Source organism: Halichoeres trimaculatus, unplaced genomic scaffold, assembly GCF_033239565.1.
Source record: "Halichoeres trimaculatus isolate MK-OKI-2021-1 unplaced genomic scaffold, fHalTri1.1 fHalTri1_scaffold_5, whole genome shotgun sequence".
Classification (NCBI taxonomy): domain Eukaryota; kingdom Metazoa; phylum Chordata; class Actinopteri; order Labriformes; family Labridae; genus Halichoeres; species Halichoeres trimaculatus.
In genome coordinates, this window is record NW_027437183.1 from 25,206,659 (window position 1) to 25,232,128 (window position 25,470).

The 25,470-nt window shown below is 38.4% G+C and overlaps 5 protein-coding genes across 5 annotated transcripts in view; 4 read left to right on the forward strand and 1 right to left on the reverse strand.

Moving 5' to 3' along the window:
- Positions 1-20,746, reverse strand: part of LOC141790302 (anthrax toxin receptor 1-like) — a 47,539-nt gene extending 26,793 nt beyond the window's left edge. The window contains exon 1 of the mRNA XM_074670086.1: positions 20,622-20,746. Coding sequence (XP_074526187.1) covers positions 20,622-20,641 — 20 coding nt within the window. The 5' untranslated portion in view covers positions 20,642-20,746. The remainder of the gene's footprint in view (positions 1-20,621) is intronic.
- LOC141791017 (arrestin domain-containing protein 3-like) lies at positions 1,526-8,007 on the forward strand. The gene is made up of 6 exons (XM_074671199.1): positions 1,526-1,980; positions 2,073-2,142; positions 2,409-2,556; positions 2,650-2,752; positions 3,739-4,004; positions 4,196-8,007. The coding sequence occupies exons 1-6, from the start codon at positions 1,719-1,721 to the stop codon at positions 4,292-4,294; spliced, it is 948 nt and encodes a 315-aa protein (XP_074527300.1). The 5' UTR covers positions 1,526-1,718; the 3' UTR covers positions 4,295-8,007.
- LOC141791019 (arrestin domain-containing protein 3-like) lies at positions 8,767-11,674 on the forward strand. Its single transcript, XM_074671200.1, has 6 exons — positions 8,767-9,358; positions 9,704-9,760; positions 9,864-10,014; positions 10,176-10,272; positions 11,043-11,302; positions 11,386-11,674. Exons 1-6 carry the CDS (start codon positions 9,102-9,104, stop codon positions 11,638-11,640), a joined length of 1,077 nt encoding a protein of 358 aa, XP_074527301.1. The 5' UTR covers positions 8,767-9,101; the 3' UTR covers positions 11,641-11,674.
- LOC141789990 (arrestin domain-containing protein 3-like) lies at positions 15,183-17,450 on the forward strand. The gene is made up of 4 exons (XM_074669611.1): positions 15,183-15,191; positions 15,992-16,079; positions 16,853-17,112; positions 17,196-17,450. The coding sequence occupies exons 1-4, from the start codon at positions 15,183-15,185 to the stop codon at positions 17,448-17,450; spliced, it is 612 nt and encodes a 203-aa protein (XP_074525712.1).
- Positions 20,696-24,897, forward strand: LOC141790303 (arrestin domain-containing protein 3-like). Its single transcript, XM_074670087.1, has 7 exons — positions 20,696-21,027; positions 21,458-21,502; positions 21,590-21,650; positions 21,775-21,925; positions 22,253-22,349; positions 22,425-22,681; positions 23,641-24,897. Exons 1-7 carry the CDS (start codon positions 20,766-20,768, stop codon positions 23,899-23,901), a joined length of 1,134 nt encoding a protein of 377 aa, XP_074526188.1. The 5' UTR covers positions 20,696-20,765; the 3' UTR covers positions 23,902-24,897.
- The last annotated feature ends 573 nt before the right edge of the window (positions 24,898-25,470 follow it).

The window sequence follows — 25,470 nt, forward strand, 5'->3', positions numbered from 1 at the left end:
AGGCTTAAGCAGGGGTTTAAAACAGGCACGTCGGTGCTTGATAGTGGTACCACATCTTTGCTGCTGCTCCACAGAGGTACCTGACAAACTTAAGTTCTTTCATGCTTAGCTGTTTGTGTGTTGCTTATGAAGTTGTGAAACCTCCAGCACATTGTTTTCACATTTTAAGAAAAAGTACTGTAATACAATTTATTTTTCTTCTGTTTATAACCGGGTTTTTTGGTGTTATTTTGACTCTGCTGTGCATCAGCCTTTGAATTTTGAGCTTCCTTCCTCACCTGGATCCCAGTTTTGGGCAAGGTGAGCCTTTCTGTGTGAGGGTGTGGAGCTTGCATGGTTTCCCTGTGCGTGCATGGGTTCTCTCCAAATACTCCAGATATTGTGTGTGTGAAAGGTTGTCTGTGTCTGTGTGTAAGCCTTGTGATTGACTGGCAGCCAGAACAGGGTATCCCAGACTGGTTGCAAAGAAAAATTCAGGTTAGTTTGTGTCAGAAGTTTTAATACGCCTTGTACAGTCTGTTTTAAAGGCTTTTTATTTGAAAGTTTTGGGTGGACAGAGTACTATTAACCAGTACTTTTAATACCACAAAAATAGTTTTAGTATGTCACCAAATACGTTGTCTACTACTCTTGCTTAAGTTATGTGGAGACACAAACTTAATCATGGAGAAATTCATATGCTTTGGCGAAAAAGGTTTAGTTTATCAGTTACTTTGACAGTTAAAAAAATTATGAATTAGTATTTCATTATCATGACTCAAAATCAGATATCTCTACTATGATTAATTTTCACATTAGTCATTATTTTGACTTACTCATTATTGTGATTTAGTGTATCATTATAATGTTCAGGGTTCAAAGTTCAATGTTTCTTTACTATCACAAAGGGACTATTAACGACTGACATTTTTTTTACATGGTATTTGATTGTGTATTGTTTATCTGTGTGTCTTGTCTGGACTACTGAGTTCCTTCCCGCGAACCAAATTTACCGCAAGGTATAAATAAAGAAACCTTTGACCTTTGACCTTTGACTATTTGTTTTTCAGTCAGCAGTGGGCGACAAACAAAACAGTTTTAGTAAAGCATTTTTAACTCACAACATTAAAACATTCAGAACAGCAAAGACATAAAACATTTGCATTATGGCATATTTCAGCTGGCCGTTTTCTATAATAAGTATATCATAATGATGTCCTTGCCTTAAATTGCTATAACTTAACAATCCTTTTTCATGAAAATCATTTTTTACTGGCAATAAAGGGCTTCCATACATGTGCATTATTCAGTGAAAAAAGAAAAGGTTGTTTAAGAAACAAAACCATCCTAAACTTGTCATTTTGAAGTTCTGATATGATGCATGTATGACAAAATAATTTGTATTTTATTTTAACTTTAGTTAAACATGCTACAAGGTCATAGTGTTTGCATGTTTGTGCCCTGTGACGGCTCGCCCCGAAGCCTTGGCCACGCCCTGATCGGTTTTAGTTCTTTGGCATTCCCTGCGCCTGCGCGGTGTGGTGACTTCCCCTGTTGCGTTTTGTTTTGCAATTTGCAAGGCAAGGCATTGTTTGACATTTCGCCTAAAGATATGTGCTTTTCTGTCTCTCAACTATGACTTGTAGCTCTGATTAACAGCGTGGAAATATTTGCGTTTGTACAAGTAGAGATTCTTGTCACGGAGCTGTTTATGTTTTGACTTTTCTCGCAACTCAACGATGTTTCAGCAGACGTTCAAGGACTTCATCATCAACATCAACCCTTTAAATGAGAGGAACACTGTTTCCAGTGGTGATTTGGTGACAGGGCACATCTCTTTTGAGCTGTCAAAGGAGACGAAAATCACGTCGATAACGATGACACTGAAAGGAAACGCTAATGTTCACTGGTCGAGAAGTGCAGGAAAGGGAAAGAGGAGACACTACTCGGCCAGACTGGATTTCTTTAAACTGAAAAGCGCCATCTTGCAAGAAAATAGCAGTATGCCAACTTGTAATTTTTTATGAATTTATGATCAGAAACAAAGTTAATCCGTTGTTCAATTGTATTGCATGTCTGTTTTCTTCTTGTAGTTTCTGGAGCGGGAACACGACTACAGCCTGGCAGACACATGTTCCCTTTTACATGTCAGCTGCCAGAGGGGTGAGTATGGGAACTTCTCTGTTTTGATGGGACTGTGTCACCTTTCGGAAAACGCATGACACAACATTATTTTTTTGCTTTAAAAAAAAATCTGTTTCAAGCCACATTACAGCAAAACTAATTTTGCATTAATATTGCTATGGACCAGTTTCAGGGTCTTTGGATAAGCCTATGTCACTTCCTTGAACCTTGATGCCAGTTTCTCCAAAACCTCCCATTCTTGTTTTGCGGGTTTTAATCGAAATTATCATTTCATATCAATACAGAGACTTCCCAACCAGCTTTAAAGCAGTTCATGGACGAATCAACTACATCTTGACAGTAAGCATTCACAGGCCCTGGCACCTGTCAAAGGACTATGCTGCTGAGCTGAACTTTGTAAACCACATTGATACCAACCAACCAGTGTTATGGGTGAGTGCACCTTTGCATTTCATTGTACTGTAAATTAATGGACCACATTGACTTCATCATGTACTCTGCTCACACAGTCCTCTGCCTCTGCAGGCTCCTCTCTCAGGATCCAACACTACAACTCTGTGCTGCCTTTGCTGTGCCTCTGGCCCCATTACTATGACTGTCTCAACAGAAAAGAAAGCTTTCACCCCAGGTACTGTATTCATCCATCAACATGGGGCACGAGGTAAACAATATATGTTTCAAGACTGATAAGTAACATCACCTGGTAATGCAATCACTTTGAAAAGGGTTTGTGCTTCTAGGTACAAAGGTTGTCAAGTAAAGTGACTCTGAAATCATCACAATTAACATAATGTAGCCTTTTTGTTTTACAATCATTGGGTAATTATTTACCACATTTACCTCTTTCAGCCCCTTTCATTTCACTTCACTCCTTCACTCCCAAAAAATAGTTACTCCCTTCTCCTTCAGCTTACTCTATCCTTGTTGTTCGAGCAAGTGTGTACCCCCAGGGCATCCATAGCTGCATCCATTACACCTTTTCACAAAATAAAAGTGGTATTTCTGAAGTGTCGATAAAGTACAATTGCGCCTTGCTGGTGTTTCCACTATGACTAAAATTGCGCACAACATGAGTAAAATAACATAGAGCGTCCGTTGGGACACTGCGCTGCTGATGATGCAGATTTGTGAACATTAGTGTTTTTATTCACTGGTCAAACTGTAAGCTGACAACGTGACATATTTTTGCAAAAAAAGGGGTTTCCATTGCACTTTTGCAATAAACTTTAATAATGAAAATTCTAAAAAAAATAACACCTAATGAGATCTTAAAAAAGCATCAAAATTTGGCATTTTTTTTTTTTAATTTTGGTGTACCCATTACAATTTTATTGAATATTTAGGTATAATATTATTATATTATTTAGCATTATATTATTATAATAATATAGCATTATATTCTTGTTATAATATAATGTTTAGGTGCACAATTATAGATGTAATGGAAATGCAGCTTTTCTATTGAAGGAAAAGAACTGCACACTTATTGATTGTTGTATTTCCCAGCCCTATGTGAGTCCATCCATCCACTGTTAGTGATGTGCAACGTCATAATGTTAGGTATTAAAGAATCATCAGTGTAACTTTATCCAAATTTTTCTGCTTTTCTTCCAGGGGAAACTGTGAAAATAATTTGTGACTTCAGCAACTCCTCATCACGGGTAGTTACACCAAAGATCAAACTGAAACATAAACAGGTTTGCTACACCCAAAGCAGGGCCAATCAAATCATTTACATGAAGGACTTGGTGAATGTAACCGGAGATCTCATCAGTCCTTTCACTTGTGATGTGCACTCTGAGATCATGGTGACTATCCCCTCATCTGCACCGTTCTCAATCTCCAACTGCAGCATCCTGGAAGTTGAATACTTCATTATGGTTTGTAACTCTTTGACTGACTTGTTGAGCAAACAATTTTTATACATGTATTTTCTACTTAGAATGTAACTGAATTTGATGTCCTTCTTATCATTTAACATTTTCATGAGATGAAAATTGAATCATTAATGGAAACAGTCCTGTAATGAATTTCACGTCTGTTTCATATTTTCTCTCTTTGTCTCCTTTAGGTGAGCCTCAGTGCCAGCTTTTCCTCCGACCTCACCGTGCTGATTCCTATCATCTTGTGCGACACTTCAGCAAACACTGAACCTCCTCCTTATTTGTGAGTGACTGTGTAAATCTCTCATTGTTTCACACAGATCCTCCTGACTTTGGGGGTTTTAGGCCGGCGGTGCCAGAAAAGTTACCTTGTGTCTGTATCTAACATTGCATTATTGTGGATTTTTTATTTTCTGTTTGAAACACACTTTGTCATTCTGACCTGGTGATGGGAGAGAAGTGTTACTCAGGGATGACCACTGCCACTTAAAAAAACATCACAGAGTGACTTTCTCAGTTGATTGTTTTACACTACCATTGGAACTGTTTTTTGCACGTTTGTTCCGATTTTAATGTTCTTTTGTTCTCTGTTGTTTGTATTGGCCCTCCTAAACTCCTAAAAGTTTATTTTCCTTTTACCCAGTGAGCATTTTTTCACCAAAATAATGTTTGAAAGACATCTAAATTGGTTCAAAAGTGAAAGTTTGTTAGACAACTTAAAACCTTATATCACCAGGAGATTTATTCATGATTCATCACACATTCACACATATCAAGGCTGACTTAGAAGCCATGTCTTATAAAAGAAGCGACTTGGATGGTCATGAGTATGATGGCATTGCAAACTGTTTTAGACACGACCTTAAAAGGCACACATATGCACTTATTACTCCCTGCTACTGGGATTTGTATAAGTGGCGTTCACGTTACATTTCACTTAAGAGGCAACATCCTGTTTTGAAAAATGAAGCCCATCCGGAAGTGCTAAAAGTTGTTGTTCATTAAGGATCCCCTTGAGGCTGGCTGCAGAATTACTGGAAGTCACGTACACACCAAGCCATAAAAACAGACTTTTATGGCATTGAAAAGCATATGTACAACCTAGTTCAAAAAATGGCTTGGGTCTGGAATGCTGATTTCTCTATCAGCACACGCCCTACAATGGGTGAACTTTTTTCAAACTCGCCAGTTAAGAAGATACTATGATCATCTGATTGTCCAATCAGAGACACAATTCAGCTTACGTGACTGATAGGCGCTCTGTATCTGTTAGAAAGGAAGCTCACAGCTGGCGTCATGACCAATGTGGCCGCGTCCGTGGATTGGCTTCATTTCACATACCAGGAACCACCATCGCCGAGACTACACCCATGTTTTATTCAGTCTTTGAGTTCACCAAGCTAAGGGATAAGTGCTAGGAAGAACAATGTTATTTAAATTACAGGACAACATGTGCTGAGAAACACATTCATGTTTTAACAGCATTTTTTACAGGCTGAAAATGGTTTTGATCAGCTCTGAGACGTCCAAACGTTATTTCAACTCCTTTTCAGCCAAATTTTAGCCAAACGTTATAATGTTGGTTAGTGCTCACTGGGTACGGTCTTTGTTACTGAGCTTTAATGGGATGTCACTGTTACTGCTGCAGCTTTTGTCTTCACTATTTCTAATCTTTTAAAGTCTGTGGTATGTTTTCAGGGAGATTTTTATATTTTTCTATTGCATTTCAGATCTTTTATGCAAACTGTTTACAAACCTGCTTGAATTTATTACCAGTGCCTGTTGTCAGGAGATATCACTGTTATATTGACAGTATAACGTCAAAGTTATTCACACCACAATACTATTATTCCAAAGACACAAAGTTTGCCTTTTGAAACTGCCTTTTAGCATCATACTGCTGTTAGACCAACAGTCTGATAGCTTGTAAATGAGTGTTTTTGAGCCAATTCAAAAATGTATTGATGCCTTTTTTTGATGTAGCATATGACTGAGTTCATTACAGTATGAAGGGAAGATGTATACTTAAATGTTTCAAGCCAATAATAGCCATATTTGTATGTTTAAAAACATGTTACATCTAGTATCCTCTGCCATATTTCTGTTTGTGAAGTGAAATATATTCCTTTGGAAGAAATAGTAGCCAAACTCACAAAGAATGTTTTTTAAATAACATAAAAAAGGTCACACTCTAATATTTTGTTGGACCACCTTTAGCTTTGGTTGCAGCACACATACACTGTGGCATTGCTCTGATAAGCCTCTGCAATGTCACAAGATTTATTTCCATCTAGTGTTGTATTAATTTTTCACCAGTATCTTGCATTGATGATGGTAGAGTCTGACTGCTGTCAGTCAGCCATCAGTGAGGCTAACCGGAAAAAAAGGCTTTAATTTTCTAAAAAATGGACTCCGGAGCAATGGAAGAAGGTCATATGGTCTGATGAGTCCAGATTGACTCTGCTCCAGAGTGATGGTCACATTAGGGTAAGAAGAGAGGCAGATGAAGTGATCACCCATCATACCTAGTGCCTACTGTACAAACCTGTTGGGGCAGTGCTATGATCTGGGGTTGCTGCAGTTGGTCAGGTCTGGGTTCAGCAACAGTCTGTGCTCAAAGAATGAGGTCAGCTGACTACCTGAATATACTGAATGACCAGGTTATTCCATCAGTGGATTTTTTCTTCCCTGATGGCTCGGCCATATTCCAAGATGACAATGCCAGGATTCATCAGGCTCAAATTGTTAAAGAGTGGTTTAGAGAGCATGAGACATCATTTTCACACATGGATTGGCCTCCACAGAGTCCAGACCTTAACTCCATCGAGAATCTTTGGAATGTGCTGGAGAAGGCTTTGCCCAGCGGTCAAACTCTACCACCATCAATGAAAGATTTTGGAGAAAAATTGATGCAACACTAGACAATGCCATGACAAATGGGCACCGTAATCAAAGCTAAAGGCGGTTCAATCAAATATTAGAGTGTGTGACCTTTTTTGGTGGTGACTTTTTTAGCCAGGCAGTGTCTATGCATATGTATTGTGTATTTATGTATTACTGTTGTACTATAAATGTACTATTAAACATAAATTATGATGATTTATGCATTTATGCTTGACATAATGTTACTTTTCTTCTCTAACTTCATATATGTAAACATTAGCAGTTGCCAGGTCAACATATTGTATGTACTTTGATATATAACCAATAATTGCCAAGTGCATTGTGCAAAAAAGTAGTATACTAGTTTATAAAATGTTGAACCTGTTTTCCCCTGTGTGATGTATAAGAACTTCTGTACCTGCTAACACACAAAGCATTTCATCTTTCTCAATCAGTGCTTCCATTGGTGTAGGAGGATCCTTTTAAAGGAGTGCTCCATATCTAATCAACATATTTTGCAGCTCTTATTAGCTTTCAAGTGTCCTTGTTTTCGGAAGGAAAGAGTCCTTAAAATGTATATTTTTTCAAGGATTTAAAAGAGTTTTAACACATTATTTTTCTTATTTTTAAATTCTGTATATTGCACTGAAGCAAATAAAACCCCATGACAGTATTAAACTTTATACATTATTGATACATACGTTTTAAAATCCTCCTCCTCACCCACAAAGCCCTCCATAACCAGGCCCCTTCCTACCTTTCCAGCCTGCTTCACCACTTCACCCCTTCCTGTCACCCCCGACCCTCTGAAGCCCACCTCCTCTCTCTAACACCTAACACCAAGCACCAACCCTGGGGGGAACAGAGCTTTGTCTGTCGCCGCCCCAACCCTGTAAAATACTCTACCACTTCCCATCTGTAACCGTCCAAACCTCTCCACTTTCAAAACAATCACTAAAACTCACTTAAAAAATACTTTAATCTATAATTTCCTTTGAATGTACATTGTTGTTCTTATTTTTAATTCAGGTTTTGTTATTGTGTGTTGTTTTATGTGAAAATTGTATCCTCTGTAAAATGTCTTTTAGTGTCTGATAAAGCTTTATAAATATAATTTATTATTATTATTATTATTATTATTATTATTATTATTATTATTATTAAATCATTCACTTTTAGCTTTGGCGTTGACAGACATCTCTATTGAGCACTCTGATAGTTTATGCTTAAAAGGAAAAATGTTTCTAGTAAGTGTAGTTAAATTAAGTATTTTGCATGACATCGTGTTTCATCCGTTATCCCTGTTTGCATGCAGTGCCTTTTTTTTTTTTACTCCAGTAGGGGGCAAAAGCACTGATGGTGGCAGTGAGAGGAGCAGCTGCCTTAAAGAAAGTTTTTGCACCAAAAACTCACACTGCTCATTGCTCACACTTTGATGTTATACTTTCCTCTTTAACCAATAAAATGTCTCACAGGAAGAGACTAGAATTTCACATCAAGATTGATTTTACATACAGAAATACTCATTGAAAAGACAAGCTCTTGTTTTGCTGTCATGTCACAGACTTGATATTAGTTTTTAATCATCATGTTTGACCACATACTCAGTCAGGATGTGGTCAGGTAGAGTCTGATATAACTGGGTCAAAGATTTTTAATTTAAATGAACCTTTTGTGTTGTAGTCTGTGATACACCTAACTGGAATAAAGTATAAGTAACAAAATGTTTGTACCCTATAAATCTTTTTTTCTTCATGAATCAATATTTCCTCATAGCTATAGGTTCTCTCCAAGTGTGGTGATGCACTTTTTCCTGGCTTCTGTTGACTCATTGATTCTTATGGAACATATTATACAAACATGATAACCTGTTATGATTAGCTTCACAGGTGATGACTGTGCCCACATGAGTGGCAGCTGTGGTCATATTTGCTGGCAGAACTATGGTCTGTTATCAGCACACTCAATAAGTGTGATCATGAGCAACCACAATACAAGATTTTTTTTTTTTATATATGTAAAACTTTCCACGGGTCATTTTCCAGAGTTTACCCTTTACTAGTCAAGTGTGTGAAGAGGTGAGCCTGATTTATAGCCCCTAGTTTAATAATTACCTAAACCAGAGCAGTTATCTTTTTAGACACACCTCACAATATACATGAACTTAGTCCTGTTGCATTTGCCACTTGCTTTGTGGCCACACAGTTTGTCATGTCCAGTGACATTAATATTTCGGTAGGGTATAATCCCTCAAACAAAAACAATATTTTTTTTAGTGGGGATTATATCACTGGGGAAATTACTTTGGATTTGGCGAAAGAATGCAAAGTCGAGTCACTGAGTGTGAAGCTTAAAGGAAAAGCAGAAGTAAAATGGACAGAGCATTACGGGAGAACAACGGTTACCTATCACAACAAAGAGAAGTACTTCAGTATCAGACAAGATGTAATCCAGGTAAACCAAGGTAAGTGAGCTGCTTTAAACAGATTTTATTGTTTTCACTATAAAAACAGCTCTAAAGATAAGTTTGAGATGAGTGTTTTGTTCAGTCTTTATCTCTGTCCGTACAGTTTGCTCCATTTGAACTGTGTGATTTTTTTTTCTTTACCAATCTGTCCAAAGTTAAGTTAATGATAATGTTATTAATGACTCAAATGTATGTATACCTGCTCTTTACACCATGACCCAACAAGGTAACCTTTGTGGTAATTATACACTCTATGATGTGCAGTGTGTATTTCTGACCCACTAAACAGATCTCTCTCCAGTGGTAATTGAGGCATCATTATGTAACTTTACTGCCTTTTAGGTAGCACCACTATTGGCCAGGGCCACCATGTCTATCCATTCACCTTCCAGATCCCCGCACAGTGAGTTTACTTAATGTTACTTCATGTAAACAGCCCTTCATGACTACCACAGACTATCCATACTGCTTCTGAAAGGCATCATAAAAATTGTCATGTCCTACAGAGACTTGCCTTCCTCCTTCAGAGGATCACATGGAAAGATCCGGTACACTCTGGAGGCAAATCTGAGCAGGTCCATGAGACTGGACAGCAAGGCCAAGGCAGAGTTCACCGTGATCTACAATGGGAGCTTAAACAGGGATGAATCATTGATGGTACCTACCTGACCACACGCACACACACACACACACACACACACACACACACACACACACACACACACACACACACACACACACACACACACACACACACACACACACACACACACACACACACACACACACTTGACATGCCCTCTATATGATTTTTTCAGGTTTCGCAGCAACAGGCCACTGATAAGAAAATGAAACTGTTCACATCAGGAACAGTGGGGTTGGATGTAAATATCCCACGGACAGGATTTTATCAAGGTATTTTCCAGCAAGTGTGATTAAAAATAATACATCACCTTTGCAGATAACCTTAAGGTTGAGTTGCAGTGAAAGATAAAGTTTCAACATGCATCTCAAAGTCTCTTTTCTCATGTGCTTTGATAGACACTAGTGATGAGACACGGGTAGGATTGATGTGGCAAAATTGACAAAGGGATAGGGATGGGTACTAAATTAGGTACTTTTATAGGTACCGACTGAATTCTGTCAAAAGTACCTGGTATTGATTCAGGTAAAACCAAAAGGTTCCATGTTTAGGTATCTACATGCATCCTAGTGACTGTGAGGGAGTGATAGAGTAAGTGATTTTACATGCTGGACAGGAACACAGCATTTCAAGGTTATATATTGAAGAATAAATTTGTTAAATTGATTTTTTTTATATTTCATTATAAAACAAATTGATATTTTTTACCACATAAACACAAAAAAATACTGAAACTTGGTACCTTTGAGTACCAGTACCGATTGCCAGGTACCGTGAATCGGTACCGTATCGTCCCAAATGTGAAAGGTACCCATCCCTACAAAGTGATCGTCAAAATAAGTTAAATGAGCATAGGCAATTTCAATTTCAAAAGCATTGTCATCGTTCTCCTCCTTTGACATACCTTTAAAAATGAATTAACCTGTTTTGATCTTTGTCCAGCAGTGTGAACAGCAACATGAATGAGTCATTGGATGTATGATGTAATAATATAAGGAAAAGTTCAAGTGCTCTGCATTATGATACATGCTCTGGTTTTCAGGTGAAGGTATCAAGGTGGTGGCCTCCATCCAGAACAGATCATCACGTGAGATCAAACCCAAGTACTGTCTGTATAGGAAATACAGTTACTTTGCTAAAGGAGGAAAGAGGAAAGTGGAAACCAAAGATATCTTGAAAGAAGTGGGTGAGCCAATCCCACCCTCTGCTGGTCAGACTGTCACCAGGACCATCACTATCCCACCTGAGACATGTGTGTCTGTCTTAAACTGCCAAATCATCAAAGCAGAGTACAGGCTCAGGGTGTGTACCTCCACAAAGTGTCTGTTTGCATTTACAAGCCTGCATTGCACGTATGATAAATGCTTTTTGTTTCTCCATGATAGGTCTACCTAGATGTCAAATATGCATCAGACCCTGAGATCAAGTTTCCCATAATCATCCTTCCAGTTTTACCGGGAACCAATGCTGAGGAACAGGCTGCATATCCTGCATATGGATTTGGTGCATATGCAAGCTTGGACATGCACGGAGGCACCAGTTTCCCACACATCCCACCAACTACAGGCCCTTCTGCTCCTCCTCCACCCTATGGGGCACACCAGATGTACCCCTCATTGGCTGGTTTTGAAGGAAAATGAGTCTGTTTAAATCTCAGTGTGATGAAGAAGTTTTAGGAACTAATGCAAGAAAGAGTTGAACAAGATTAACTTGGTCAGAGTTATTTAGAAACAAGTATAGCACTCCCTAGTTTATTTTGTAAGATATAAACAATGATAAGATCCTCACTTTTAGAGAAAACGAGCAGTAAATCTGCTTCTGCGGTCTCAAGAATCTAGTTTTTACTTTGCTTTTTTGTTTTAAATACACAATAAAACATGCAAGCATAATGATCCTTAATGAAATAACTTTTTTTTTTTCTCAGCCTGCACCATAAACATAGATACTTTGACTTAGACATGCAAGTTTTGAAGTTTGCCCCAATCTTGTATGCGATGACAGTACATGGACATTGACTAAGTGTCTTTGAAATCCTTGATCTGAGACACTGTCTTGAATGATTTCAGCTAATGTCGCTTTAAATAGCTCTTCAGGAGCATCCTCCACTGTTATCATCCCTGAGCAGATTGCACAGGGCTAACACGTAGACAGCCGTTCATGCACACACTCCCACTTACAGGCAATCGAGAGTGATCAGTTCAACTGACAAGCATGAACAACAACTTCAGCTTCAAAGATAAGAGCAGCACACACTGTTTACTCATTATCATATTATCATGCCCTGTTAAAGAGGACCACAGTATGTGAAGTTTCAAACTGAGAAAATCGCATGCCCTGTAGAAGCCAGTTCCTTGGTTACATGTTTGTTTATTTATTTAATTATAATTAGACCTTGCAGTGTGCACAGTCTTGATTAAAAAAGTTTTATCTACAGTTTCTGTCTTTGAACATTTAAAACCCAAATGTCAAATAAACGTCATTCTTTACTTTTGAACCCCATCATCTGGACATTCCATCATTTTACCAGCAACCACAAGCGTCTATAGCAATAGTCAGCCCAGGAGTGATTCACACAAAGGTTTAAAACAAAAGGACTCTACATGCCCCGCCCCCTTTACTTTCCTGTGACTTTTTGAAAACGCCTTTCATAGGGCGTCTTCATGACAGCTTCAGCCCTCCCCCTTTTAAAGAAGAGTTTCCTATAGTCTGCTTCAATATCCCAGTAGTCAGTGACCTTCTGTGGCTTTACCTTACTCTACTATACTACTATTGCAATCACTTTTTTTCCCACTGATGCTACTAATAAGACTTCCACTATCTTGAGTTTTAATACTGCTACTACTTCTACTTTTTATTTATTTAACCTTCATCTAACCAGATAAAAACCCACTGAGAACAGATCTCTTTTCCAAGGGTGACCTGGCCAAGTGGTCAGCAGCACACGTTATAATAAATATATCGCTCATTGCAGTGATAAAAAGAGTAATTCAAAACAACAGTACTTTGGTAGTAAATCACAGATAAAGTGTGGAGTATTAATCACGATACAAGTTCATAAACACAGGCAGTAGTCAATAGTCAAGCATCTGTCGGTTAGTATGAAACAAGGGCTCCAAGAGAAATGAATTTGTACAGATTAAGATCCAACTGTGGAGCCTTAAATGCAGAAGGAAGAAGGAAGAAGCCAAATGTTTTTTTCTCATTTCAGGCCTGACATGATGAGCAGGCGAACAAATAATGTCCCTAGAGTGCAAGGTATAAAAGCTTTCAGTTCTTTGAAGGAGAGTGCATAGGTATGAAGTAGGGATGTCCCGATACCAGGTTTTGGTATCGGGCCAATACCAGCCTTTTTTCATAGTATTTGTACTCGTGAAGGCTGCAGATACTAGCAGCAGATAGGTACTCAAAGAAAAAAGTCTTACATCGAGCAAGTCCTCCTTGCCACTAGATGCTGCTAATTGCTGCGGTTTAACACCATGGCAAATGTACGCCAGGTCCTTCTCAGACAATATGAATGAACCAGGAAGAGTTAACAGTTCATCTTTTTTTATTTTGTACTTTAGTTTACTTAAAAAAAAAACTTAAAATCTGACAGTTGTTAGTTTTATTGTGCATTTTTAACATATATGTTTTTAATATTGATCAAAAAAGTTCTAAAGTCAGAGAGAGTTTGTGTTTTACTAGGACTTAATGGCAGAGTGACTGTGCTGTCTTTGATCAAAATGATCTGTCACTGTTAATTGAAATTTTATGTATCAAACGTACTAGTGGTATCGGTACTCGGTATAGGTGAGTACTCAAGAAGGAGTACTCGCACTGGTATCGGTCTGCATAAGAAGTGGTGTCCAACATCCCTAGTATGAAGGAATCAAGCCACAAAGAGCCTTGATAATAAGAGTCAGCAAGTGAGTAACTTCTTCTACTTCTACTCCTTCAAGTACTTTTACAAATTGTTCTATAACTTGAACTATAACTTCTACATCTACTTCTACTTCTACTTCTACTTCAACTTTTTCTTCATGTACTTCTTCTACTACAACTTCTTATTCTCTTTGTCCTTTGATTCAAGCTTTATTTCACTGCTTTCAACAGTTTTATTTCGAGTGTTCAGTTTAAGCCTTCAGCCTCAGCATTTCAACACATTTATTGCAAGGAAATGCAATTTCTCTTGTTCATGTTGAGCGTTGGCCTTGACAGACATCTCCGCTGAGCATACTGATATTTTTTGTGGAAAAGAACAAATATTTTGTTGGATTGGAAAAAAAAATAATGTTTTGCAATAAGATGTGTTCATCTTTATTTACAGCACATATTGTCTTTCATTAATGATGCTATGAGGAGGATCTGTTTAATTGGACTGCCTTCCCCCCTTCTGGCCTGGAGTCTCATGCAAACTGTAGTGAAGACATGACTTTTAACCAGGCGTGTTTGTTATGGAACAAATTTTTCTTGTTCAAGACAACTTTTTACTTGATCGACGTGATGAGGTAAGACATTTATCAGTACAGTTACATAAAGTTTGAAACGTCACAAGAAGCAAACGTAAGTTTGTACTGTACGTCAGTAGCTGGCTATATGTAGCACTATTAGACGCCCGTTGCTACGATGTATCCGTAGGCTATTGTGACAACAAGTAAACTGTCAGTTTGTACATTAATTTAGTAGCTGTCAATATGTAGTGCTACTGACAGCCTGGTGCTCTAAGACTTGTTGTTAGTGAATCCTAGTTACATCTTGCCACTCATCTACCAAGTAGAGCTAATGTAACCTCACTCTATATTTTATTGATAGACTCTCAGGTTTGAACAGACCACTGCACAATAACTGCTGACTGTGGGTTGGAATGAACATTATCACAAACAACTTAGTCCTTGCTGCAGCTTGGGCTGTATCACTATCCTGTTTATCTTTCTTCTGCTCTTCTGTCCTTTTTGTGTCTGACAGTTTGGCTCCTGTGTCCACCATCACTACAAAATTAATCACAGAAATTGTTTACAGTAGAGAAAAACACAGACCTCTCCTCTCACTATTAAACTTCGTCAGCTGGTGTGGTGTTGTCATACAGACCCAGACCTGCCATAAATCAATCAGGTCTTGCTTGACCTGATCAGGAAGCTAAGAAGTAGCATTTCAAAATAACCCATATTGGCACTCATAATCTCATTTTAAAGTGTGGATTACGATGGTGACTGTGAGAGGAGCAACCTCCTGAAAGAAAGCATATAGTCTTTGCTCCATGTTCCTTGTCTTTCTCACACTTTGATGTTATATTTTCCTCTTTAACCAATAAAATGTCTCACAGAAAAAGCCTAAAATTTCATATCGAGCTTGTTTTGGGTTTCACACATAGAAATACTCTCTTAAAACAAGCTCTTGTCTTTGTGTCATGTGACAGACTGATAGCAGTTTTTAATCATAATGTTTGACCACATACTCAGTCAGGATGTGGTCAGGTAGAGTCTGATATAACTGGGTCCAAAAACTTTATTTTAACCTGTTGTGTTGTAGTCTGTGATACACTTAACTGGAATAAAGTATAAGTAATAAATGTTTGTACCTTATAACTGTTCTTTTTTTCATGGATTATTTTTTCCTCACAGCTTTGGATTCTCTCCAAGTGTTGTGATGCACTTTCTGGCTTCTGTTGACTCATTACTTCTCATGAAACATATTACGGTCACCTGATACCCTGTTATGATAAGCTTCACAGGTGATGACTGTGCCCACATGAGCGGCAGCTGTGGTCATATTTGTTGTCAGCACAATCATTAAGTATGATCATACTTTACATTAAGTATTTAACCCTTCACTTGTTAAGCAACCAGGTACCTACCTGACCACACACACACACACACACACACACACACACACACACACACACACACACACACACACACACACACACACACGCACACACACACACACACACACACGCACACACACACACACACACCTGACATGCCCTCTATATGATTTTTTCAGGTTTCGCAGCAACAGGCCACTGATAAGAAAATGAAACTGTTCACATCAGGAACAGTGGGGTTGGATGTAAATATCCCACGGACAGGATTTTATCAAGGTATTTTCTAACAAGTGTGATTAAAAATAATACATCACCTTTGCAGATAACCTTAAGGTTGAGTTGCAGTGAAAGATAAAGTTTCTTCATGCATCTCAAAGTCTCTTTTCTCATGTGATTTGATAGACACTAGTGATGAGACACGGTTGGGATTGATGTAGCAAAATTGACAAAGGGACAGGGATGGGTACTAAATTAGGTACTTTTATAGGTACCGACCGAATTCTGTCAAAAGTACCTGGTATTGATTCAGGTAAAATCAAAAGGTTCCATGTTTAGGTATCTACATGCATCCTAGTGACTGTGAGGGAGTGATAGAGTAAGTGATTTTACATGCTGGACATGAACACAGCGTTTCAAGGTTATATATTGAAGAATAAATTTGTTGAAATTGATTTTTTTGTTTATATTTCATAATTAAACAAATTGATATTTTTTACCACATAAACACAAAAAAGTACCGAAACTTGGTACCTTTGAGTACCAGTACCGATTGCCAGGTACCGTGCATCAGTACCGTATCGTCCCAAATGTGAAAGGTACCCATCCCTACAAAGGGATCATCAAAATAAGTTATATGAGCATAGGCAATTTCAATTCCAAAAGCATTGTCATTGTTCTCCTCCTTTGACATACCTTTGAAAACGAATTAATTTTCTAAATCTTTGTCCAGCAGTGTGAACAGCAACATGAATGAGTCATTGGATGTATGATGTAATAATATAAAGAAAAGTTCAAGTGCTCTGCATTATGATACATGCTCTGGTTTTCAGGTGAAGGTATCAAGGTGGTGGCCTCCATCCAGAACAGATCATCACGTGAGATCAAGCCCAAGTACTGTCTGTATAGGAAATACAGTTACTTTGCTAAAGGAGGAAAGAGGAAAGTGGAAACCAAAGATATCTTGAAAGAAGTGGGTGAGCCAATCCCACCCTCTGCTGGTCAGACAGTCACCAGGACCATCACTATTCCACCTGAGACATGTGTGTCTGTCTTAAACTGCCAAATCATCAAAGCTGAGTACAGGCTCAGGGTGTGTACCTCCACAAAGCGTCTGTTTGCATTTACAAGCCTGCATTGCACGTATGATAAATGCTTTTTGTTTCTCCATGATAGGTCTACCTAGATGTCAAATATGCATCAGACCCTGAGATCAAGTTTCCCATAATCATCCTTCCAGTTTTACCTGGAACCAATGCTGAGGAACAGGCTGCATATCCTGCATATGGATTTGGTGCATATGCAAGCTTGGACATGCACGGAGGCACCAGCTTCCCACACATCCCACAAACTACAGGCCCTTCTGCTCCTCCTCCACCCTATGGGGCACACCAGATGTACCCCTCATTGGCTGGTTTTGAAGGAAAATGAGTCTGTTTAAATCTCAGTGTGATGAAGAAGTTCAAGGAACTAATGCAAGAAAGAATTAATCAAGTTTCACTTGGTCAGAGTTACTTACAAAGATTTTAACACCCTTAAATTCCTCACTTTTAGATCAAACTGACCGTAAATCAACTCCTGTGTGACTGAAAAATATGGTTTTATTCTGCTTATTTATGAGAAAACAGTAAAAACATTCAGGCATAATGCTGTTTAATGAAATAACTGATTTCTAAGTCTGTACCATAAAAGTTAATGATAACAAAAAGGCCTTTTTATTTTGTTCTTCAATTTTAGCATCAGATGTACAAGTTTTTAAGTTTGCCCAAATTTTGCATTCGATTACAACACATGAACATTTACTATGTGAAAAACTTTACATCAGACTGGAATCATAGAAATCTTTAATCTGAAACACATTATTTCAGCTACTGTCTCTTTAAAGGCCTTCCAGAGGCTTCTTCCACTGTTAGCGTCCCTTGAGCAGGTTGTGGGCTAACACATCGACATCCACTCTCCAGCTTCTTTTAAGAGGTCTCTCGTTTTCTCCTGCCATCTGCAAAACAGCTGTGCTTTTCTTACACACTTGGGCTTGGTCTCATGAGACTCATTCTGCGGTGTCTGAAAGAAGATGAGCTTAAGTAACAGAGTACCACTGAAGGAAAAACAAAACAAAATGTAAATAATACATTTAAAGATTTGAATATCAACCTCCAGTGTCTGGAGAACTTAATGAGCTGGGCCCGAACATGCATCCATTCAATACACAAACAGGACCTTTAATGTACCGTTATAGAACAATCCATTGGACCAAAACGTTAGTAGTATGCTTGACTGCGAAATCTGGTCAATTAACTAATTGCACCATGAAAGCAGGCAGGTGGGTGAAATACGTGGTTAGTTGGTGTATGGTGAATGTCTTTTGGGGTAACAAATGGTTCCCATAAAACTCTCAAAGAAAATAACCAATAATATGATTTCAGCGGTATACTACTATCACTCATTTAATCAATGAAATTCAAACTGATTTTAAACTTACTGACTCAAAAATAGAGAGAAAACATTGATGACTACAGCATACTGACTTGCTCAGTTCAACAAAAACTAACAAATTTAGAGATGAAATATAAATATCCTTTGAGAACAGTTGTCACAGAAAATAACTTCTTAATCTGTTGAACAGTTTTGACTATTTTGTGAGAATTTTCTTATTTTTAGTCAGAATTTCAATTTCAATTTAAACCACCAAGAAATTAGCTACTTGGGGGATAGAGTTACAATGGGACTGGATAAAATACACAGCACTTGTTACTGGCATACCTGGTTTTATATCCAGTATTCATCCGTATTTGAGTGGTGATAATTAAATGTCCTTCCTTCACACCAACACCAACCCTTATTTGTCACTCTCCCAGGTGCAGAACATCATTACTTCCTGGAAAACCCTTGTCCAACAAATTTGAGCTGTGAATGCATACTCTGCATTAACAGTGAAAAATCACCTATCATCTTTAAAACAGCCTAACAGGTGCAATAATCCTGCTTTTAGCACCTGTAATGATGGGGTCTACCTCCATTGGCCTTGATATGAACAGTGGACAATTCAAACAGTGTGTCTCAAATCGCATACTTCCATACTGTGTTCTCAAAATTTTCAAATTGAGTGTACTAAGCATACTACATACTCACTGGTTTAGTGCACGAATTTTGAGGGTGTAGTGCTGTCTCAAATCGCATACTGCCGAGCGCCGTACTTACCGTAAATGACGACATGATGTCGACCTCTTCTTTTTCTACATCTAATTGTGACCGGCTTCCAGCGCATTTCCGCCAAATACCGCCACTATTTGCCTTTGAATTTTCAAAACCTTTTCAGTAGTTTGTTAAACACAGCTAATAACACGATCAAACTATCAAGATCTTACCATCTTTCATTGTAATTACTAGGGATGCACGATATTGGATTTTTGCCGATATCCAATATGCCGTTATATCTAAATCCCTTTTGGCCGATACCAATACTGATACAGATAATCACAAGTTTGTTTGTTTTTTTCACTGTAAAGAAAGCTAAGTCTTTCCTGTACTGGAATTTATATGTTACTCTTATTGTGACTGTCTTATTTGTTTGAGAAACACACATAAAACAAGACAAAAAAACATTTGATTTTACCATAAATAAGAAATGTATTATTTTTTCAAACTCAAGACATTCAGTATTGAAATACAGAAAAATAATTTCTTTAGATCACATGAACTTTAAACGTACAATGCATTTTTAAACATAACCAAGTTGCGTTTGATTATTTTAGAGCTACTGTAACAACCTGGTGACAGACACAGAGCTCTGTAGTGCAAATAAATGAAGTGCTACATTTTATTTAAGGAGCTTATTTTTCAGATGGAAAATAATAATAATCCTAACTGAATAGCACCTTATCGGCTGTGCATATCGGCAGAAATTTTCATATCTGCAGATACCGATAAACGTGTTTTTAAGCTTTTATCAGCCGATACCGAAATTGTGCCGATAGTATCATGCATCCCTAGTATTACAATGAATTTCAATCCCGCTTTGCTACGCTGTAATCGGAGCTACCAACATCTCCTCCTCCTCCTACTGGCTGAAGATTTCCCGGTATGTATTGTTTATTTGTATTTTTACCGTGCTGAGCGAACGGTCACAGCTCTCTTCCGCCATTGCTGCCAGAGGAGGAAATGAGTGCGTTGAGTGTCCACAGCTAAATACTCAAAATTAGGGCCGATTTGAGCACATCATCCTTGTACTTTTGCAGACTCATTTTTCGCATACTATGCATATTGTTTTTCATTTTGACGCAGTATACTCAAAATTTTGAGTATTTGAGTATGGAAGTATGCGAGTTTGGGGTGTTAACCTGGCTCAAGGATACTGTTTTTTTTTTGCACCTTTGGTATAAACAATCAATTTTAATTCCTAATGGCTGGGTCTATGGATGGGCCCTGGTCATAACTACAGTGGCTCTGAATGCAAAATGTAACAAAAAGCTAACCAACTGTTTTTTTTTTTCCTATTTTTTTTATTATTATTTTTATTATGAATATTATTATTGATATGTGTGTGTTTGTCTTGTTTTGCACGTCAGAGCCACCGTACATTATCATGAAGCGATGAACACTTACATAAGAGCAGAGGGAAACATTAGAGGGGTATGAGAGGCAGTTCACCCTCTTCATTCCAGACTGGGACACGCCCATCCAGGGAGTTCAGGGTGGTGCGTTGTCGACTTCTGCAGATCTCAAACTTCTTCTTGTCAACTGTGCAGCATGTCGTCGACCGTGAAGAGCATCAAAATCACCTATAATCCCATCAACGAGAAAAACACGTTCACGGGTGGGGACTTGGTTACCGGTCAGGTCACGCTGGAGGTGGTCAAAGACTGCCACATTGACTCCCTGCTCGTGCAGTTCAAGGGGAAAGCCGAGGTGTCGTGGTCCGAGAGGCACGGCCAAACTACTGTTACATACCACTCCAAGGACAAGTACTTCAGCATCAAACATTACTTTGTTCGAGACAAAGATACTAAAGGTAAGTCGATAGGTAACTGCAGAGCAAAGCCTGCGTGCTTTCTTTGTTTTTCACTTGTTTTCTAAAGCTCTCAGGAGTTCTGGTAATGTTCAGGAGGATTTGTTTGGAATGTATTCGATAGAGAGAGAAAGGCTGGAGGCTACAAGCTCCTCCTCCTGCTGCTCCCCTGAGTTTGAGTTCAGCTAAGTTAACACACTATTTACATTGCAAAGTAAAACCATACGTGTTCGGCATTGACTTCAAAACCATCAAATCAACACACAAACATGTATAGTCTTACAGGACATTACAGTCATTTCTGTGAGCGTCCCATCTCCTCAGGGGTTTCCAACTATAATGCCTTTGTTTACAGTCGTCTGATACTTTTGAGAACAAATCTTAAAAAAACTCCAGAAATGCCCTTTAAATCATGTTCTGATATTCTCTCTAGATGATGAAAACGAATCATTTCTCACAAACCAAAATGGAGAAACATGTAAGTATTGTGACAAATGGAGAACAACGAGAAAGATACAGTTGGTCAATTGTTTTAACAGTTCTACAATTTCTTGCTGCTATTTAGACAGCAACGTTGTCGCTCCAGGATGCCATGTTTACCCCTTCTCCTTTCAGGTCCCTAGCCAGTGAGTCATATTTTCTTATCGTTTTCAGCATTGTTCTCTCTCTCTCTTTTTGTTTTTGTCAAACTGCTTTGGTTGCTTCCTGTCCGTCCTTATTTGTGTCTGTCCTTCTGCTCTTGTGCAACAGGCACATGCCCTCTTCCTTTACTGGTTCAGTTGGGAAAATTGACTACACTCTGAGAACCAAGCTGAGCAGATCCATGAGATTTCCCCAGAAAGATAAAGTCAGGATCAACTACGTGACAAATGAACCCCCAAGCAGTGAACCTGGGATCATGGTATGTGAAGGACTGTATATTATTCCTGTTAATGACTGAGAAACCTGTCCCCATGGCTCATTTACAGGTGTTTAGTGGCTGAAGTGTAGTACCTGTAACATGTTAACGCACCCCAGATTCCTCCAGGTAAACAGTGTTTTTGTCCGTTATTTGTTTCCAAAACACCCAAGGCAGTAGCTTGTATAAATATTGGACATATGTCTGGTTACACTTGTTGGATTAGCTCATTTAGTTCACCGGACACTCAAGATCTTGTTTGAATGAATTATTTACATGTTGCTGTTTTTGTTCAATTGTACTGCATCACTTTATCTAATTTTCTTCCAGACACCACAGCATGAGTCCAAGGATAAGAAGATGAAGTTTTTTACATCAGGATCTGTAGCCATGGATGTTAGACTGGAGAAAACAGGCTACTGTCAAGGTAAGTGATGTGAAAGTATTGACATTTTCAAGTGTGATACCAAGAGTTGCTTATAATTTACTGTTCATTTTGCAGGAGAGGGGTTAAAAGTTATTGCCTGCATTGAGAACAACTCATCTCGTGAGATCAAGCCCAAGTACTGTGTGTACAGAAAGCACAGCTTCTTTGCAGAAGGCAAAAGAAAGCTCAGTACAAAAGACCTCTTAAAAGAAGTCGGGCAACCCATCCTTCCATCCTCGAACGTGAATGTGACACATGTCATCACCATCCCCCATGATGCTGAGCCCTCCATCCTTAATTGCAGCAACATCAAAGTAGAGCACAGACTCAGGGTGAGTGTGACTTCTTTTCTAAGCAGCATTTTACTCTTTTTGTTAATTTATTTTTTAGACAGTATGTATTCTATGTATTCTGTTCAATCGTCTCCTACAGGCCTCTTTACATGAGTGTCAGTGTCTGTCTCAATCCCCTCCTCTGCCTGAATGTTGATGTTTTGGTTGTATCAGGACATTCCTGGAGGGAAAGTAAGCGAAGTTACATCAGTCAATTACAGTGTGCCCAGTATGCAAGTGACTTTGCGTGTCAATGATTGCGAGTGGAAGCTAATCTAGGCAGCTATGATAGTGGGAGGAAAAAAGTCACAGCCAAAGTGAAATGAAACGCCAAACAGATCAAGCGTTTTCCTCAACAAGGATGAAACTTGGCTCGACTTTCACACAGGTCGGTGTGTGACAAAAACCAGTGACTAGCTTATGCTAACGTGCTAAGTCAGGTAAATGGCTCTTGAGTCTCTCCTACATAAAAACATGATGCTACAGGTGGTTGCCGGGCTAGGAAGGTTGTATGTATATTGTGTTTACTACAAGTAATGAAAAATCCTGCAGATCCAACCTTTAAAATCACAGAACAAGTCTTATGAGACTTTGCAAGGAAGTGACTTGAATGAGAAACCAAAAGCCATGTTTTTAAAACTTTAATTTCCCATTTATGTAACAGCACATTAGGAACAGAAAGTGATGCAATAACAAACCCAAATGTCTCCATAATTTTCCTAGCTATACATAGCCAATATACCTGCATATCTTTTTATGTTTACTTGCCTTCTGACCTCTTACTGCACAGACGGAAAAAAGCAGTTTCTTTGTATCTTACTCCTAAAGCTATTAAACAAACATAAAGGCTTTGGCCCAGACATCTCTCCCTGTTTGCCAAATGAGTCAGCTGAGCTTAAAGTGTGTGTATGACTGTTGTGAAAATTCTGGTTGTATTATTAAGAGCGTATGCTTTGCAGGTCTACCTTGATGTTAAATACGCCACTGATCCAGAGATCAAATTCCCCATTGTCATCCTACCGGCCTCTCATGTTCCTGCTTCAGCACCACCTGCCTTTGCTTCAGCCTTTGGATTTGGTTCATTTGGAAACACAAACCCACCACAATGGGGCGGTGTCCCGCTGCAACCGTCAGCACCTTCACAGTACACAGATCCTCCACCTCCTTATGGAGCACATGGGGTGTACCCATCTTTGATGGATTTTGGTCATAAAAATTGACTGAATGAACCAGATTACCAAATATTTTGAGTTCTTTGAGTGTGAGGAATGCCTGCCCTCCTCACTTTAAGGTGCCACTTTGAACTTTTGTCATTTAAGTAGTTAGCACATATTAACCCTGGGAAAAACAGCAATAATGTATTTTATAGTAATGAATATTTCTGAGTCATATCTCAGGTTCTCAAGACTCACTGTGGAGTAGTTGAAGTCACTTTAAAGATGTGGTTAAAGTCTTATGGAAGCTGCTGCTCAATTTCCTCAATGGAATTAGGAAGCCAAGTACATTTCAAGCTCATCTCACCTTAGGGGCTGAAGGTCAAAATCTCAAGATCCCCGCAGCTTGTGACTATTTTATGAGTATGTGCACGTTTATAGTAATCAAATATATAACTGGATTGAAGCTAGATACCAAAGTGCTTTGAAGAAAAGCGTCTTGAGTTATTTTTTTTTACAGATTTAAAATATATTTTTCATGTACTGCAATAAAAAATGTTATTCTTTTTGTGTAGCATGTAACAACCAGATTTACTTTATTTTTCTGAGAGATGAATATAAATCATCTGTGGAATATGAATTCTCTGATATGTAATCTTTGTAATCTTGTTTTGTGCTGAGTTAGTTGTTGTTACTGAAAACAGCCAACCTCGTCTGTTACATTTCTTTTTTGTGTCTTGGAAATATATTTTTGTACAAGTTGTTTAAGTGTCTGATATTCAAGTGCTTGCTCCCTTTTATTTCAAGCTGCATTGAGAGTAGGTTAGTGTTTCAGACCACACAAAGTAAATGAAAGTACAGGAAATGTAGAGCAGTGACTGTGGTTAACAGTCCAGATCGAACTGGCTCATTGTTATTTACTGTTAGAGGGTCTGTGAGAAGAAGATAAGCAGGTGATGAAAGACCAGTCCCTCTCCCTAATGCATTGTTTGTGTGCTCTTCTTTGACATGCCTTGGAAAATGTACTTTTTTTTATATTACCTCTGTGCTGAAATAAAAATAAACCAGTTATCATCTATAAACAGCTTGATTTACATGGTTCTTTGATTAAAAGATTTGGCAATAAGTCGCTCTCAAATCAATGAGATGTAGCTCATTAGAATTTTATGCCACCTGCTGGCACAACCCAGACTCATGGTTTCCCTAAGACATTCTCTTCATGGTTTAGTCTGCAGATTATCTTGGGTACCTGCAACATTTTTTTTTTTTGAGTTCAGACACGTTGCTGACTTGTTGAAAGCATGAGGGTTTGCTTATATTTCCTCTCCCCTTCTGCATTCTTTCTTCAGCTGTAAAATTCCATTACGTCAAATAGCATGTTGCCTTATTGAAATGTATGTAGGTATGGTTGAAGATACTTGACGTGATATGTTGGGGAAGTTCAGCATGTGACACTTGTGAACTAAAATCTGCATAATGAGCACATTACTATATCTCCACCCTCTCAGCTGGATGTAGTGTAAACATTTTACAACAGCAGTTTAAGCTACTTCCTCATTTTGTAAGAGCTGTGGTTGGCTTTCAGGAGCTAGTTAAGTCACTCTTTTTCACAGTATTTATTTTGCTCACCTTTGC